The sequence below is a fragment of the Watersipora subatra genome, chromosome 1 (assembly GCF_963576615.1).
Source record: "Watersipora subatra chromosome 1, tzWatSuba1.1, whole genome shotgun sequence".
NCBI lineage: Eukaryota > Metazoa > Bryozoa > Gymnolaemata > Cheilostomatida > Watersiporidae > Watersipora > Watersipora subatra.
The window spans coordinates 41,367,841-41,387,834 of record NC_088708.1 but is presented as its reverse complement, the minus strand read 5'-3'; the positions used below and the strand labels follow the sequence as shown (position 1 = coordinate 41,387,834).

Genomic DNA, 19,994 nt, shown 5'->3' with positions numbered 1-19,994 from the left:
ATACTCTCACAGTGCAATGTTTTTCCCAAACCCGGACCGTGGATTCGGAAAGACAGACGGACACGGCTCTTATTATAGTGGAAATTTAGAGTGTTTGTCTTTTTGCACAGCCCTATGCAAACACAGAACCAAATACTGTTAGATGGTTCATTGAAATATTAAAAGAGTAGATGGAAGTTAAGGAACATAGTATCAAATTCTAAAGATACTGAAAATCGTCAAATGTGCCTACTTGGGTTGTATCAGAGGTGATTCATAGATGTAACTTTAGTAGTTAGCGATGTAGTAGTTGCAATGACAAATACGATAGAATTTTTTAGTAGCTTTTAAAGATCTGTAATATAATTTTCTCACTTTGGGTATGTATTCTATATATTTCCTTACAAAACTAACTTATAACTCCGCTTAACTGAATAGTCTGTGAACGGAAATGGCTCCATAATTACAAAAATAAACGAGAACTGAATTTTTATTAATAACATTTCAACCTGATGTTAATTTATTAACAACAGACAATTGCTTGAACCAAAAAGATTTGCATGTATGTATTGCCTACAACCAACAATTCAGCTTGGCACATTATATTTACAAACGCTATGTTTGTTTAAACGGCCACTTGAAATGTAAATTTATTTATGATTCACTTGGCATATCTCAACCATCCAACACATTAGTGTCCAACCAAGTAAAACCTGTGAAACAAATACAGTAATCTAAGTGAATGCCAAAATTTACCAGAATGATTTTGATAAAGCTGAAACAGGGAAGGACGAGTCCAAAATGAAATTAAAGAATGACATTGGATGCATGTGTTTGTTTTATATAAGTCAGTCAAAATATTTTAGACTTTGTCACATGTAGCATTAGTTTGCACGGCTTGTAAAATTTTTGTCAAGTTTGTGTCTGACGTATTCTACTTTAGAAATGCACTTTATAACATGATTTTTATATATAGATTTAAGTTAAATCAGAATTAACAATAAAAAATCTTATTCCAGTTGCTGTATTTTTTGGAACAGCAAGTTGGATTTCAAATATGCTTTTTTACAAAAAGTGAAAGTTTTATTAAGGTTGCATGCAAAAGAAGTATCATGAAATTTATTCTTATACATTTTTATGTAGTTTGCCTATGTTATCTGGATTTTGGTATACATACACGTATATCTGTTATCAACAGAGTAACCTTACATGTGCATCGTCGTCACAATAGTTAGAGTAAATAGACATAAATTCTAGCTTTAGCATGTCTCTCTTTTTCTAAGCGCCATGTCCTGTGAAGATGTGGACAATCCTGGTTCTCCATCACTTCCTATTCCTTGTTCTTTTCAGCAATCCTTGCTCTGATACCTCTGCTTTATCTTTATCTTTTTGGTCGGTGAGCCGCCATCCGTTTGTTATATAAATAAGCTATTTTACTGCTACCTGCTTTTCAAGGTTTTTTGTCGAATACATTCAAAAAGGTTATACATAAAATATATCCTCTGTTTTATGCTGCATACTCTGCAGCATAGAAAGCCAGCATATAACAGGGCACAAGATGTTGTTAAGCCTATGACGCTAGGAAGAACATATGTAGATCACTACATGAGCTGAGAGTTAATGTTGCACACTAGTGTAGAAAATACACTACCGCAAGAAGCCTGCTAGACGGACGATAGAACATCAAAATACACAGAACTTGATAATTTATGTAGCAAGTTACAAGCATACGCGTAGATGTATATGCTGAGAAGATGGAACAATTAAGAATATGCTTAGAGAATAGACAACTCCGAACGTAAATTTTTGGCGTCCATTAGCTAGTGCCAGCGTTTTTAAACATTATATTATTTGTAACGCGACGTTAACGTATTACCTCGACCTATAACAAACGCCAACTAAGTGTCGTAAGTTTTTTCTATCGTACCGTAAAGAAGTTAGAACAAACACGTCAAGATGGCAACCTGTATTTGTTATTAAGATTAATTAACAGCAGTCATTACGCTTACACGATAAATCTGGAAACGTTGGAAGTGAAGATCTAACACTAGACTACAACAAATACGTGGATATGAGGCACAACATATCATTGGTATTCATGTTCTCTATTAATGACCCACCAAATTAACATTGAACACACCCATTTGTAAATGCCACTTTTAAATAATTGAATGAGTAGCTAGATTGTTTGATTATGTTAGTTTGTGTTTTAACATAAGTTATTAGCTTGGATACATATTAGATTAATACTAATTCGATGCACTCACAAACTAGAGTATGTGAGGTAACAAAAACTGCCAGCGATGTTGTATCTACATTTGTATTCGATTCGTTAAAGCTCTTACTCTCTGTGTTTTACCAAAATGAATGTGGCTAAAGGTTTTTGCTCACTTTAATTTATTATGAATTTTTTTTATATTAGGTTTTAACTGCAGACTATTTTTTCGCCGAATGGCTTGGAATTATAATTTGGGGCCTACTGCGAGATTTTGATAAGCTATTTCTTATGGTGATCGTTTTCCTTACCAAAGGTCATTTTTTGCGATTTCCAATTGATTTTGTTAACCTAATGTCTTCTTTAAAACGTTCTATCAAAATGCTTTTTGAACCTCCAAATATAGTTGAACTATACTATCAAATTCCCATATTGTTCCTCCTAATATGTTTATCATACTGTGAAAACTGGAATTCTAAAAACATAGCTTCATAGTTTCATTTACTAAGAAGGCTAAGTAAACATTAGCATAAACATGAATGCTAGTATTTTCTATGTTAATGTGTTTCAGAGGAAGCTGAAACACACAAAGTAAACATTTAAAAAGTAATAAATTTAGGATACTAGCCATAAACACAGTAAAATAGCTTTGTATAACTGTGTTCTTTCAGAGTATGTTTGAAAATAAAAACCAAAAGTAATAGATTGAAGCTATCGTTAAATTAGAAAGGTTAAATCTATCGGTATTTAGTAAACGACTATAAATTTGTTTTACAGGTGTGTTTAGCATTGCTTATCAGTTTGCTTAGTTGTGATGTGCATGGGTTCATTGCACCTGGCGTTGCACCAGAAGAGTACATAGACTGCGCCGATGCCAAAGTATTGGTAAGTTGAGACAGTTCTTCATTGACGCATAACTAGTAAATTATGGGCTTAATGTAAGTTTTCTATGACAGCTTCATGTGGCATTTTACAATCTATTTTATTAGGCAGTAAAGCTGACGAGCACGAGAACGCAACTGCCTTATGAGTACTATTCGCTGCCATTTTGTAAGCCTTCTTCTGAAACAAATTACAAGACTGAGAATTTGGGAGAAGTGCTTAGAGGAGACCGTATAGTCAACACTCCCTACCAGGTTGGTAAAAACTACTCCATGCAGGTACCACAGTTCTATAAACCCGCCACCTATTATGTTGTCACGAGACATAATTTGTACTGCAATCTTCCTGGAAGCATTGCTAGAAAATTAATTTAGTTGGTTCAGCTTGGGCCTTATTTTTGCTTATTCATTTATGCTTAGCATTTTGGTGTGAAGTAGACTGCAAAAGCTTTCATCAGCTATATGTAGGCTATAAGATTGAACCAAGTATTGACGCACATGTTTTCGTTTTTCGACATTGTAGTTTCGGGTCAATCGTAATGACACCTGCAAGATCCTATGTCAATCACAAATATTGACAAAAGAGGATCAGCAGCTTCTTTACAAAAGGATTACAGAGGACTACCATGTGCACTTGTAAGTTTCTCTTGTTTACTTTATGCTTAACTCTTTCCTTATGTGATCTTCTGTTAGCATAAGGAAAGAGTTGGACTAAACTTATTTTTAGAAGCTTTGCTATTTCGGACATGGGCCGAGTGTTTTTATCATAATTTGAAAAGTTGCTAATTGCTATGAAATGAAAATGAGTGATCAGTACATTTTTTCTACCAGATGGGCTAATTTTAACAAGTGCATGTAGTAGTAATATTATCTTTATATTTGTCTTACATTCGAGACAAAAAAATATCGGAACTTTGCCGTGAAATATTTCTCACCATTCTACATTTCGTAGACAAATTAGCAAAAAACTGCAAAAAAACAGCAAAATCTCAGTCATCATTTGAATCATCAGATTTACTGATACTTTTACTAATAAATGAGGACTCAGAATCCCAAAATATATTTGCAGCGTCTTCTACACTAAGTCAAGACGTAGTTTCTTCGCAATCGGCATCCATTTTGTTACAAAAAGTACTGAATCAAAAAACTCTATTTTTCACATTTCCAGTTTTGAAATGAGCATAATAATTGGTTAGATGAAAGGCTGTTTTATTATTTTGTAAAATAATTATGGGTCTACCTCTAATAAAAGTCACTCAATACCATATTTTCCTAACAACACACTGAGTAGCTACTAAAGTGGCGTCCTGTACGGAATAAACGATCCTGCATGTCACTAAAGTTGCTTGCCTTAGCGAAAGAGTTAACCATTTTTTGTTTGCAGGAAGTAAAACATCTGTATAAGTGAATTATAATTATACTGTTGGTGCTAAAGGCTTTTGTGAGATAACGCAGCTTGTTTGCAGGTTTATGAGCAGTAAGTTGGCTATAATTACTTGATGGATGTTAATACAATAATGAACACGTTTCATTTTTGAAGTGCCTTTTTCAACTTGACTTAAACTTGAAAGTACATCTTACTTCGAATAACTATAAGAAAACTTGAAAATTTGATCTCGAGTAGTCAGACACATTTGAGACAGAAACATGGTTACAACTGTTTCGTATTACTATTAGAACAGTAGATGCTCCTACAACGTAAATAATCTGTTCTGGGAACGCTTACGTCATAAGAATTTTACATTATACGAACATTAAAATTTACGTAAATTGCCTAATCCATTCTAAGATCTTCCCAAATTCCCCATTTGATCACTCAGAAACAAACTAGAATTAACTTTTTAATTTAATGACTGTACAGTAATTGTATTATTATTATTATTGTTTTGTATTGACAACTTTACTCCTTTTTCTTATTGTCCATGATTACTATAATTTTGCGATAAACTAAGGGGAGGGAACACCTTCTTTGGGAATTTACATCAATTTTTACCTTTTTTCTTAACAGCAAGGTCTATTTTGCAAAAATAATTTATGTTGCAACCTCCAAGATAAAGTAAAATATATCTTTACTATAATAAGAGTGGTCTGTCTGTCCGTCGCCAGGGTTTGAGGTTAGGATGTACCGATGACAGCGTTGAACTTGCTTATTTTTAACCAATGTTTGGCAAGCTATTTTTCAACTCAAGTTTTTTTTAGCAAAACTTAAAAATTTAAGACGAGTATTGCCGACATGCTGAATAGTGTAGTGACTTTTGAAGCAATTTCAAGAAGATAGCTAAATCTTTAACATGATGACTGGTTAGTCTCTCGTTCCTTAGACTGAGTACTGTATGAATAGTGATCCGATGGCATAGAACTGTCTCAATCCTCCTGGCGTCAAAAGTTGTTTCCCTGTCAGGCAAATTTTATGGCTGGATGGCTTCATGAAGCATTGCTTTGTTCAAGTTGATAATAGATGAAGAAGCCCTGTTGCTAAGGAAGCTTAAACGTTATGTCCCTGCATCCTGGCTAACGTATTTGTGCAAGTAAATAAAGCTATTTACCATCATGGACGGTCAAAAGGCTCTAACAACAGGGTTTTAAACAACTTTAATTGTCATAAGAAATTATTTACGGCACTTGCAACACAACTTCTCCCCATCTGTAATAGTCATATAGCTTCTTTATATCCATAATAAACCATTTAGAGACAGTATAAATATAATTACATAATTATTGCAGGATGATGTGTCCTAGTTTTAGGCTAAGAAAGACAGTTCACTGAATGTTTTACGGTTTTTTAAAATCTTGCATCGTTACATAGAATAGAATAGTTGAATGAGTGAATTGATTGAACAAAGCTTTGCTTACATTCACTATGCACCAAAAGTTTAACCTTTTTGCCTCTAAAAATACTTCATAATCTAATAATCTGCTTACTCATATATTTGGTAAGTTGTTCTTCCAATATTGAAGACCGGTTCAGTTGGAACATTTAATAAATGAAAGGCATTTGTGATGCTTTAAAATATATTTGGTTGAGTCGAACGATTTTAAGGAGACAGCTAAATTAATTTTTGTTGTAGCGCAGGTTATGGTAACGCTGTTTTAATGAACTGCCATAAATATTTTACTGACCAAATATTCTCGAAATGTGCTTTTAGAAATGATTTATTGATTACTATTTTGAAATTATAACATATCTATGTTGTATGGAACCGAGTGAAGTATCCCTAAATAAATATTCAGACGGCAGTAAAATTGCTAAGCTGTTAGTAATTATGATAGTTTATTAGGTCATTAGGTGAGGTCAGCAGTGCGGGTCTGCAGCAGTATTAATACTTATAAGCTAGCTAGATTGCTTTAAGTTTATTGCCAATATTAATGAGCTTCTAATACTGCTGACACAAAAAAGGCAATTTAATTATATCAGACCTTGATAAGAACGTAATATTATATTAACTTAGAACATGACGTAATATCATATTAACTTGGAACATTGTCTCATCGTGCTTGGATAGAGGCAGCAAGTGGGTTTAGTAGATTTTTTTAAATGTCAGGTCAATTTACAATCAAGTCCGAGGATATGCCCAGGATTTCCTTTATCAGACTATCTTTTTGTGGCATTATGTTTCATGCATCATTTTAAACAACTATCATTTTGTTATTGTCTTCCTTTTACTGATTTTTTTAACCGCGTAGTAATTTGATAGTTTCTACACGGATGAATATTCTTGGTTTTTATTACTTTAGAAATAGCTTTTCATACTGCTTGGTCCCATTGCCCCTTTTGTTGGCAAGTTAAGTTCTTGCACAACGTCATATAATACCCGAGCGTGTAGAGTGTGGGATCTGTCAATTGAAATGTGGGTGTTGAGTGTGGGATCTTTCAATTGAAATAAAATGGATTGATTCAGTGAGACATAAATATGAATGTATGTTGCTTGAGCAGGCGCAGCAGTACGTTTGACTCTAGTCTAATACAGTCTCAACACTTGCTTTGTTCTTTGTACTATGAATGTACATGTATATCATATATAACTTTAGGTTAACAGACAATCTGCCAGTAGCCACTCCATATGTCAGTCGTAATGGTAATGACCTATATGAGAATGGCTACATGCTTGGCATGGTCAATGAAGGAAAAGTGAATCTACACAACCACTTGGAGTTTACTGTCAAATACCATTCTTATGAGAACTACTTCAGAATCGTTGGCTTTGAAGTTCATCCGAAGAGGTAAGTGGAATTTCAGAGGGATGCTAATTTTTTGCTTTGAATTATTGTACCATATATACGCGTGTATTATTATTGTACCATATATACGCGTGTATTATTATTGTACCATATATACGCGTGTATTATTATTGTACCATATATACGCGTGTATTATTATTGTACCATATATACACATATATGTTCGCGTGTATTTTCTGAGTTTTATTTATTATTTTTAATGCCAAAAACATGTGTTCGCGCTATACACAGGTAACATTTTAGCAGGGCTTAATTTTCATGCAATATCGGTGACCGTTGATACTTTCAGCAAACCGTAACATATAAAGCTCGTAACCTCGCGTAGTCTCCAATCTTTTTTCTGTTGTAGTAAGAATAATAGAATAATATTCACTTTGTGTACCACTTATCTACAAATACCTTAGACAAGTGAACACAACCATGTTTTATTTTTTTCACAGTGTGTATCTATCTCCCTGTTGCTGTGCTATGAATAAGACAGAGGCATGGTAGATATGTGCACTTATGTAATCACAGTGTATATTCTCTCAGCCAATATTTTGTGATGATTTTTGCACAATTTTAGTTTTATAAATAGCATTTAATTTCAGTATTATGTTAAAGCAGGTTGATCATTATATGTTCTCGCTTTCAAGTTCAGACTTACGGCCTACTCGGAGGAGGCCATAGATATGTTAGTAAAATGGCGGCTCAAATCATGCAAAATGTTTTTAGTTTGAAAAGTGATGAACTGTTGGAGGAGACTGGGCCGGTGCCAGATAAGTGTTCTACGCATCGGTCTGCTGGCACCCCATTAAAGAACTGTAAGAGGCCTCCTGGCAAGGAGAACAACGAATTCACTTTTTTCACCCTTGACAAGAATCCTAAAGGTTTGGCGCTTTCATAAAAGCTTCTTCAAGCATTTTCTGTGGATGAAAAGCTTAGAGCATCTGATTTTAGTGATAAGATCAGGGCACCTTTTTACAGTCACTATGTTTCCATGATGTTTACAGTCACTATGTTTCCATGATGTTTACAGTCACTATGTTTCCATGATGTTTACAGTCACTATGTTTCCATGATGTTTACAGTCACTATGTTTCCATGATGTTTACAGTCACTATGTTTCCATGATGTTTACAGTCACTATGTTTCCATGATGTTTACAGTCACTATGTTTCCATGATGTTTACAGTCACTATGTTTCCATGATGTTTACAGTCACTATGTTTCCATGATGTTTACAGTCACTATGTTTCCATGATGTTTACAGTCACTATGTTTCCATGATGTTTACAGTCACTATGTTTCCATGATGTTTACAGTCACTATGTTTCCATGATGTTTACAGTCACTATGTTTCCATGATGTTTACAGTCACTATGTTTCCATGATGTTTACAGTCACTATGTTTCCATGATGTTTACAGTCACTATGTTTCCATGATGTTTACAGTCACTATGTTTCCATGATGTTTACAGTCACTATGTTTACATGATGTTTACAGTCACTATGTTTCCATGATGTTTACAGTCACTATGTTTCCATGATGTTTACAGTCACTATGTTTCCATGATGTTTACAGTCACTATGTTTCCATGATGTTTACAGTCACTATGTTTCCATGATGTTTACAGTCACTATGTTTCCATGATGTTTACAGTCACTATGTTTCCATGATGTTTACAGTCACTATGTTTCCATGATGTTTACAGTCACTATGTTTCCATGATGTTTACAGTCACTATGTTTCCATGATGTTTACAGTCACTATGTTTCCATGATGTTTACAGTCACTATGTTTCCATGATGTTTACAGTCACTATGTTTCCATGATGTTTACAGTCACTATGTTTCCATGATGTTTACAGTCACTATGTTTCCATGATGTTTACAGTCACTATGTTTCCATGATGTTTACAGTCACTATGTTTCCATGATGCGTATGATGCGGATTTGGAGTTGTGCGCACATTGAGTTACCGTGCGATAATTGTTTCCATGGACATTCGCATGTTGCGGATTACCGCGGGTGCTTTATTAAAAGAGATATGGATTTCTACAGCAGAGGTCATAGCGGTGCATTTGGACTGCTCAAACCGGGTCATAGCGGTGCATTTGGACTGCTCAAACCGGGTCATAGCGGTGCATTTGGACTGCTCAAACTGGGTCATAGCGATGCATTTGGACTGCTCAAACCGGGTCATAGCGGTGCATTTGGACTGCTCAAACTGGGTCATAGCGATGCATTTGGACTGCTCAAACCGAAATGAAAATTAATGAAGTTTGTGAAATTATTATAAAAAAATGGAATAGCTTGTGTTGCATTTTTTGTGAATGATCTGCAACGGCCGTTCCCATCTTTCGCAAACATGAAACATTCATTGAAAACTAGCGAGTAATAAAAATCTCTTGACTTGTGGATGATACAAACTTGGGGATTAACTGCGTCATGGAAACATTGAGTGGCTAGTGGCATCTCAGTGTATTAAGACGAGGTCTTCAGGCACATACTCTTTGTGACTTGGTTTCCAATTTCCATACTTGTGGTCCAAATTTCAACATTACTTACAATCTCTTAACCTTTTATTGCAGGACCTATTACCGTAAACTTCACTTACTCACTGGTCTGGGAGCAAAGTAATATTAAATGGGCCTCTCGATGGGACATCTACCTTTCAATGAGCAATGCCCAGATTCACTGGTTCTCTATTCTCAATTCTCTTGTTGTCATCTTCTTTCTTGCTGGAGTGCTTGCTGCCATTATCATTCGCACGCTGAAAAAGGATATAGCCAACTATAACAAGCTCGATGAGGACATGGTTAGTTGAGTTCTCTATGTATTGCTAAACAACCATTGATTCGAGAGCTGTGCTTTCGTTGACGCATATTTGATTGTCAAAATGTGGGACTTGAGAACATGTCTATTATTTGCCAGTTTTCCTTCAGCTTTGGTGGAAAGAAGTTGCTGCAGTCTCTCAAGCACAAAAGCTTACAACTGTATTCTTTTATCATGCTCATTTAGTATGGCAAGGCCATACTGAAGCTCGCATTTGATTGGCTGACATACTATTTGCGAAAGCAGTATTTACTTATTTTTTAATGAATGATCAATTGAGCTGTAATTTGCAATGTTTCAAATGAATCATTAAAGGTTGAATTGCAACAAAATCCACATTACAGTTATTTAGTATCAAAAGATTCACCATGTCTTACTCTGCTGTGTTGTAGGTGCCAAATATGTGGAAATGTGATTACAAGCTCTTAGAAGCTCAACAACGAACAGTCAATCGCCGCCAGCACAAAACCGCCATAGTTTGAAATCAGTTTATTTCCTTGATGTAGTCGTTTCGGCGTGATCTAATTGTCAAGTCGTAATCTGATCATGTGATCCAATACTTCGCAAATAATTTCTGCAGCACTTTTTGATTATCACAGGTGACCAACAGGCTCATCATGATTATCAGACAATGATATGTACTCCTTCGAGCCAAGGTTAAAAAATGAAACAAATTTTTGCAGTAAGTTATAAGATATCAGTGCTGAAAGTGACAGCATTACAATGACGATAAAACAGACGCGTAAGAACAACAGACATGGTTTTATTGAATGCGTAAGCCATATTTGTGAAAATATTTCGACGAATGAGGTTGCGTGAAAGTGTGAGCCGTGTGCCCATTTGAGCCGTTTTGGAAAGACATTCTAATCTACAGCGGTCTCGTAATGGCGGCGATCAACTATTCATTTTTGGGCTTTTAGGAGCTTGTAATCACATTCCCACATATTTTGCACCTACGACACAACAGAGTAAGACATGGTGAACTTTTGATACCCAATAACTGTAATGTGAATTTTGTTGCAAGTCAACCTTTAAGCCACAAGACCAAAAATACTTAGAATGACTTGAATATTTTAAATTTAGTTCTGACCTATACCTGTCCTTTACAAACTTCAGCTGCTTCAGCAGGAGGATATGCCAATCTCGGAAGATTTGAGTCTTGTGAAAACGCCATATTATTACCATCGTATCATTTTTTTTGCAATATATTTGTAGTGCTATTTAGATGAGCGATATTATTCAAAGCACGATATAGAACGTGTCACTCCCATTTGTTCCAATTCACTCGAAATAATTGGATATGTGATTGTGATTGATCGATGTTGCATCGGTTTTTCTGAGCTGCATAAGCTCTGTTAACATGTATTCGTGTGCATAATTGAAGATATTTGTCAGGCATTCTTTGTTCCTTGTTACTAGGAGGACGCTTTGGAAGAGTCTGGCTGGAAGTTGGTGCACGGTGATGTCTTCAGGCCCCCTAGATATCACATGCTACTCAGTGCTCTCATAGGAACAGGAGTTCAACTCTTTGGTCTGACGTCTCTTCTTATCGGTCTGTCCCAAGTTTATTTCATCAGAAATCTTTAGTTTTTTTTTATAGAACTTCGGTGTTGGCTAATCAAAAGCAGTTCTGTTGATAACTGTCAGTGCTTGTGTGAAGGTGTTGGTCATATAACTGTCAGTGCTTGTGTGAAGGTGTTGGTCATATAGCTGTCAGTGCTTGTGTGAAGGTGTTGGTCATATAACTGTCAGTGCTTGTGTGAAGGTGTTGGTCATATAACTGTCAGTGCTTGTGTGAAGGTGTTGGTCATATAACTGTCAGTGCTTGTGTGAAGGTGTTGGTCATATAACTGTCAGTGCTTGTGTGAAGGTGAAGGTCATATAACTGTCAGTGCTTGTGTGAAGGTGTTGGTCATATAACTGTCAGTGCTTGTGTGAAGGTGAAGGTCATATAACTGTCAGTGCTTGTGTGAAGGTGTTGGTCACATAACTGTCAGTGCTTGTGTGAAGGTGTTGGTCATATAACTGTCAGTGCTTGTGTGAAGGTGTTGGTCATATAACTGTCAGTGCTTGTGTGAAGGTGTTGGTCATATAACTGTCAGTGCTTCTGTGAAGGTGTTGGTCACATAACTGTCAGTGCTTGTGTGAAGGTGAAGGTCATATAACTGTCAGTGTTTGTGTGAAGGTGAAGGTCATATAAGTAGCCAATAAATATTACGCTCATTAAAACTTCATGAGGCGATAGTTCATTGGAGATGTAATTTTGGATGTAAAAGTGGTCAAAGAATGGCCTATAGAAGTACTATAGTTCCTCAACTGAGTCGATTATTATCATACTGTCGCACTGGGTATATTGTTGAAGACCTTCATAAAAGCTACAATGTGAACTCTTACGGATTGATCAAAGTGACAAAGTTGACAAGTGACAAAGTTGACAAGTGACAAAGTTGACAAGTGACAAAGTTGACAAGTGACAAAGTTGACAAGTGACAAAGTTGACAAGTGACAAAGTTGACAAGTGACAAAGTTGCTCAACAAATTTTGAAATTATTCTCATTTTTCATATTAATCCTTTTTTGTGCAGTAGACAGCTCTATAAGCTCTATAACTGTTATGTGCAGTAGACAGCTCTATAAGCTCTATAACTGTTATGTGCAGTAGACAGCTCTATAAGCTCTATGACTGTTATGTGCAGTAGACAGCTCTATAAGCTCTATAACTGTTATGTGCAGTAGACAGCTCTATAAGCTCTATAACTGTTATGTCATTCACCGTTGGTTACGCTTCCACCGAACGTCACTAAATGTTTCTGTATGGAGATGCATGTATGTATCGACATTCCATCACAGTATTAAATCAGTGGTGTATGATCATCTCATGGAAACTCGGTGTTAGGTACTTCACAGCTAATTCTTTGTACAGAGTGTTGATACAGTAATTGCAATTTTCTATGTTTCAGTGATCGCAATGTTGGGAATGCTCTCACCCGCCAGTCGCGGCACCCTAATGACATCAGGAATCCTCGTCTATGTGTTTATGGGGTGCGTGATCTTATATCCTATCTGAGCTGTTGTTCTCTGGCGCTAATACTATAAATGTTTTAGTTTATTGTTTAGCGATATTATTATAACAAGATGTCTAGTTTGAGTGCATAATCAAACATTTTATGGACAAGCTACAACTTCATACCCAGACAGATATTTTAATTGAAATTCAGCAGAATAACGGATTTATGTTGATAGATCTTGAATGTTGTCATTTATAAAATAAGTCCATAATATTTTATATTAAAGTTAAATCAACATCAAATAGCTAGTTAAACGGATGGGCTGGTCAAGACTTACTCAAAGGATTTACAAAGGGTGTGCAAATAAATTTTAATTAAAATCGTATCTAAGCATATTTGCACTAAGAGATTTCTATTGTTCTTGCTCAAGATCGCCTGGACTATTTCTTGATAGCACTGCTATAAATTGGCTGTTTTATTTTCGTCATAACTACTAACAGTATTGCGTATTGCTTTTAATACTGCGATATCGATTGCATAGTAAAAATGGGAAAAGTTATGTGAAAATGTGAAAGATAAAATGTGAAAGGTTATGTAGTACGATAAAATCAATTCATTTAATAATCAATCAGGTAATAGAACATTAATAGTTATATGTAGTAACTAGTTACTGCATAGAACTGTAATAATGACTTTGCCTTTATATAATAATTTAGATGGAGTGCTTGCAGTCCACTAGCATTGCCTTAATCCTCATAGAGTATTTGACATTATCATCATATGGTTAGCCTTTGCTTTAGCTGTACACCCTTTCATTACAAGTCCTGAAACGTGTACGCTTGAGTCTATCAATACCGAACACCATTTTCTAAAGTCCTACTACCAAGGTTTATGGCATTCATCACAATTGTTGAAATTGGCATATGCTTATATCCAAGTAAGAAATTTTATTGCCTTTCAAATCAATCAACTAAAAATTGCTGGACATCTGTTTTGCATCATTCTACTACTTCAGATTTTAAGAAAGACAATCTACTGATGTCTTTTTCTGTTCCTATCATGCTCATTTTTGTATTGTCAAAACAACTGTTTGTTGTGGTGTGATATTCAGCTAAGAAAGCTTGACTTATTGTTTGAACTACGTTGTATCTTATAGCCTAAAGACCATGATTAAATTTTTGGATGCGATTTGCATTGCTTTGATGAAGAATTTAAAGTTCCGTAATAGTACTGATTTGATGTTAAATATATATATATATATTTAGTATATAACACGCCTCTGTTTGTCCGCAGAGTGATAGCTGGCTTCCATGCTGGTCGCATGTATAAAACATTGAAAGGACTCAAGTGGAAAAGAGCTGCTCTAATGGTGAGTTAATCTACATTTCCTTAATCTTCTCTATCCCTCTGACGGCCTATTTACACCAGTACACCAGTCTCCTCTTCACCAGTACAGTCAAAGTTGAGTTCGCTCGTACATGCGTAGACGAAAATGTCTTGTCATGGCCGGATGATACAAATATAGTTTTAATAAAATTTAGGAATTTTTTCAATGAGTATAAAAGGATTAAAGAATTAGCTGACACCTTTGACTTGCTTAATTTAAAAAAGACATTCATATGATGCAACTAGATGAATGCCCAGCGTTGCATGGGTAATGAAAAGGTTTTTACACAGAAAATTTATTTTTAATCAACATGTACAACATTTACCATTCTAACATCTAAATGAAGGTGTTTGGTTATTTCTGTGTGCCATGTTTTATTAAGTTTGTGATATATATACATGTACATATATTTATAGCATGTGGGAAGTTTTTGGCATGTACCTTTCTTCTAATAGTTCAAACGTGTTAGCGGAATCGCGAACTGTGCGTATTTTAACCAATCACCATTAAAGATTGACAGGTGTATGTCCTCAATTATTTTGAACTGATTTACTAATATTCGGATGACAGACCAACAAACACTTTATTTCGGATATAGTGATTGAAATCTGGGAACCAAAATACCGCTACGCTCTAACATTGAACTCAGAAGCAACAGTTATCATACACATGTGCTTATCTACGTCATCATATGGCCTACTGGCAATACTCTGAAATAATGACACCTATCTAAGCACACTAATTATCTAAAGATCATGACCTGTAATGATTATAAGTACAATTATTCCAAGCTGGCTGCGTTGCTTAGTGATAGTGCGCTTGGCTTCACATCTGTGCTTCGGCAGAATTTATGGGTTCAATTCCTGGGAGGGCAGTCTTTTTTCTTAACCCTCAGATGGCAGGACTTTTATTGTAGGAAATATTTTTGCCTGGAAAATAATTTCTTATAGTCAGCGCTTATTTTAGGTGTTTATATGGTGATTCTCTGGTAGCCATTGTTCTAGTATTTTATCAATCATTTAGTGTGATTTGTAAAAACTAAATCAGACAGCTGTTATGACATACAAGTTGATTGACAACGTGTTAGCGACAAAAGTTAACCATGCTTTCTGTGTTTTTTTACAGGTTCCACTTTGTTTTGAAGAAACTGAATTTCACAAATTTTAATTTGGTATTTTATTATTTTGTTTGCTAAGGTTACAAATACGTTTTAAAATGGTTTATAATAACATGCAGCGTTATTACATAGGGGTTTAGCTTACTTCATTAAGTTTATGGCAACTTAAAAGGCCTAATAGAGTACGAATCGGTTGGATATTAATTGAATTATTGGTGTCTTGCTTTCCTTACATGCCTGACTATTTACATATATTTGATTGCAGACTAGCTGCCTTTATCCGTCTCTTATCTGCGGCGCTGGCTTTCTCATGAACTTCTTCATCTGGGGAAAGAAATCATCAGGAGCTGTAAGTTTGATAGTATCACATCGATGTGGCATGTTGTTATCAATGTTGTTAGTATTGTTCATGCTGTTTGCATCTGTATTCTAATTTCCATTCAATAGCTGATGACAATGTTCACAACAGACGCTGTTGTTACTGGTGTTTGATGGACATTACTAGAAATAAGTTGTTAAAACTTTTGATCAACTCTTTACATACAAGATTAAAATGTGTTCACGAAAGCAGCTCGATCACTCTGATGTATCTTCTTGTGTTCTGATAATCACTCTGATGTATCTTCTTATGTTCTGCTGATCACTCTGATGTATCTTCTTGTGTTCTAATAATCACTCTGATGTATCTTCTTGTGTTCTGATGATCACTCTGATGTATCTTCTTGTGTTCTAATAATCACTCTGATGTATCTTCTTGTGTTCTGATGATCACTCTGATGTATCTTCTTGTGTTCTAATAATCACTCTGATGTATCTTCTTGTGTTCCAATAATCACTCTGATGTATTTTCTTGTGTTCTGATAATCACCCTGATGTACCTTCTTGTGATCTGCTAATTACTCTGATGTATCTTCTTGTGTTCTGATAATCACTCTGATGTATCTTCTTATGTTCTACTGATCACTCTGATGTATCTTCTTGTGTTCTACTGATCACTCTGATGTATTTTCTTGTGTTCTAATAATCACTGATGTATCTTCTTGTGTTCTGATAATCACTCTGATGTATCTTCTTGTGATCTGCTAATCACTCTGATGTATCTTCTTGTGTTCTACTGATCACTCTGATGTATCTTCTTGTGTTCTACTGATCACTCTGATGTATCTTCTTGTTTTCTACTGATCACTCTGATGTATTTTCTTGTGTTCTGATAATCACTCTGATGTATCTTCTTGTGTTCTGATAATCACTCTGATGTATCTTCTTGTGTTCTACTGATCACTCTGATGTATTTTCTTGTGTTCTGATAATCACTCTGATGTATCTTCTTATGTTCTGATAATCACTCTGATGTACCTTCTTGTGTTCTGATAATCACTCGGATGTATCTTCTTATGTTCTAATAATCACTCAGATGTATCTTCTTGTGTTCCAATAATCACTCTGATGTATTTTCTTGTGTTCTGATAATCACTCTGATGTACCTTCTTGTGATCTGCTAATTACTCTGATGTATCTTCTTGTGTTCTGATAATCACTCTGATGTATCTTCTTATGTTCTACTGATCACTCTGATGTATCTTCTTGTGTTCTACTGATCACTCTGATGTATTTTCTTGTGTTCTAATAATCACTGATGTATCTTCTTGTGTTCTGATAATCACTCTGATGTATCTTCTTGTGATCTGCTAATCACTCTGATGTATCTTCTTGTGTTCTACTGATCACTCTGATGTATCTTCTTGTGTTCTACTGATCACTCTGATGTATCTTCTTGTTTTCTACTGATCACTCTGATGTATTTTCTTGTGTTCTGATAATCACTCTGATGTATCTTCTTGTGTTCTGATAATCACTCTGATGTATCTTCTTGTGTTCTACTGATCACTCTGATGTATCTTCTTGTGTTCTACTGATCACTCTGATGTATTTTCTTGTGTTCTGATAATCACTCTGATGTATCTTCTTATGTTCTGATAATCACTCTGATGTATCTTATGTTCTGTTAATCACTCTGATGTATCTTCTTATGTTCTGCTAATCACTCTGATGTATCTTCTTATGTTCTGATAATCACTCTGATGTATTTTCTTGTGTTCTGCTGATCACCAGTTGAAGATAGTGTAGCCATTAGCTAGAGTATTCTTTATGATGCCTTTTCATTGTAGATTCCATTCACTACGATGCTTGCCATTCTTGCTCTTTGGTTTGGTGTCTCAGTGCCCCTTGTATTCCTTGGATTCTTCTTCGGCTATAGGAAACACCCTTACGACCACCCTGTGAGAACCAATCAGATTCCTCGACAGGTGCCGGAACAGCCCTGGTACCTTTCACCCATCCCAGCGTAGGTTTATAGCAGATACTTCTGTGATGGTATGTTAAACTGAGGTGCACGTAACATATCTGCATTGTCTGAACTTGTATCTACGCGCACACCCTGAAAATTAACTGGTTTGAATGGATCCCCAATCTTCTTGTTGACACTAATATGTACTTGAATATACTCTCTATTTCAGCTTTGTTATTTGATGTAAAAGTTGGTACATTGGGTACAGAGCATTCTTTTCTTGTCAGCAAGCAATTGATTAGATCATCATTGACAGAGTAGACCACTTAATACATGGTTTCCGAGTAGAAGCTGTTGTGCTTATGTTGTAGATAATAATTTATTCTTATGTTTTTGGCTATGACTGACTTTTCTCGTTTACTCTCAGAGGATATCAAATTGATTGTCGCTTGTCATTTCAGGGCTTTGATTGCTGGGATTCTACCATTTGGAGCCATGTTCATTGAGCTTTTCTTCATTTTCTCTGTAAGTTCATCATGCTGTTATATGAGACCTCTCAACAGATTGTGAGTATGTCTGGTCACCTAACAAACCCTTTCTCGTGTTGCAGGCCCTGTGGCAGAACCAGTTCTACTATCTCTTTGGATTCCTGTTTCTAGTCTACGTTATTCTTGTTATCGCGTGTTCACAAATCTCCATAGTCCTCGTCTATTTCCAGCTCTGCGCTGAGGTTAGTACTTTTGTATTTATCTTGTGCTAAGTTTAGCCATAGATTTATCACAATTCGAAAAATATCTTATCAAATTGGTTCCAATTTTGAACCCAAGTCACAAGATGTGTCATTTTTCTCTTAAAATATTTTTCTATGACTATATATGAACTGCATCAATATGCACGATCATAGTTTTGTTGTGGCAAGAAAGTAGATCTGCGCATACAATGGGATTCTTCATACAACGTATTTTGTACAAGTACAAAATGATAATTCCTTTGTTGACAAGTAATTCCTCATTCCATAGCTAAGCTTCAAAAGGCCTTAGTTAATTTATCACAAGGCTTAAAAATATATGTTCTATGTTCGATAAGATGTATTCAGCTTTAGACTTCTTTAATCACAAGAGTTGATATGCAGAAAATCTTATTCATCGATGTATCCAACTAAACATATTTAAAAAATGAAAATATATGAATATCAATGGTCGGAAGTGAGTAGAGATATTGTGGGAAGAAACTATTCCTTAGGATTATATGGTGGATCAATGTTGTTGTCTTCATGAGAATATATTAACTCTGTATCCCTTCAATCAGCAAGAACTACAGCTGTTCTACCTTCCTTTCCTCACAATTCTTATCGCAACACCAATAAGTCACGGTAAAGTTCTGTTCTGTTGTAGGATTATCACTGGTGGTGGAAATCATTTGTGGTGAGTGGAGGATCAGCGCTGTACCTCATGGGCTACTCCATCTTCTATTTCTTTAATCGTCTAGATATTGTGGGATTTACACCCACTCTTCTCTACTTTCTATACTCATTCCTTATGTCTCTATCATTCTGGATGCTCACCGGAACTATAGGCTTCTACGCAGCCTACATTTTCATTAGGAAGATCTATGGAGCTATCAAAATAGATTAAACGAAGGGGAAATAGTTAACTCCCTTAGCACTAAACAACATACTACATGACACCCAGCTAGACATAATCCTCGGCGCTTGCGCCTGGATGTATGAAGTAGTCAGTGTATAAGATGGTTAGTTGTTGGGGCCGTGTGTTTGGCCTCCCCGCTTGAAGCGTATGAAATGTACATTATAGTATTTATGGTGTGGTAAGCGTTCTAGTTTTGCTTGTGCTCCCGTTCTTTGGCGGTCTTGACATGTCCTTTTTTCATATATTAAATCTCGGGAGGCTTTCACTTTTCTTTCTAATTCCAAGTGTGTACCACAATAGATAGATTAATTGCTGCATTCAGCAGCTCTATAGTTGTTATATATATGCAGCACTTTTTTTCTGATTATCTATTATTCAATACAATTCCAATACTATATGATGAAATCTCAATGCATAGT

General features: G+C 35.5%; 1 protein-coding gene across 1 annotated transcript; it reads left to right on the top strand.

Moving 5' to 3' along the window:
* The first annotated feature begins 1,928 nt into the window (after positions 1–1,928).
* LOC137403120 (transmembrane 9 superfamily member 4-like) lies at positions 1,929–19,986 on the top strand. Its single transcript, XM_068089409.1, has 15 exons — positions 1,929–2,071; positions 2,972–3,079; positions 3,184–3,330; positions 3,599–3,711; positions 7,105–7,296; positions 8,029–8,183; positions 9,888–10,114; positions 11,551–11,683; positions 13,091–13,172; positions 14,432–14,507; positions 15,908–15,991; positions 17,811–17,986; positions 18,391–18,454; positions 18,540–18,659; positions 19,324–19,986. The coding sequence occupies exons 1-15, from the start codon at positions 2,051–2,053 to the stop codon at positions 19,561–19,563; spliced, it is 1,938 nt and encodes a 645-aa protein (XP_067945510.1). The 5' UTR covers positions 1,929–2,050; the 3' UTR covers positions 19,564–19,986.
* The last annotated feature ends 8 nt before the right edge of the window (positions 19,987–19,994 follow it).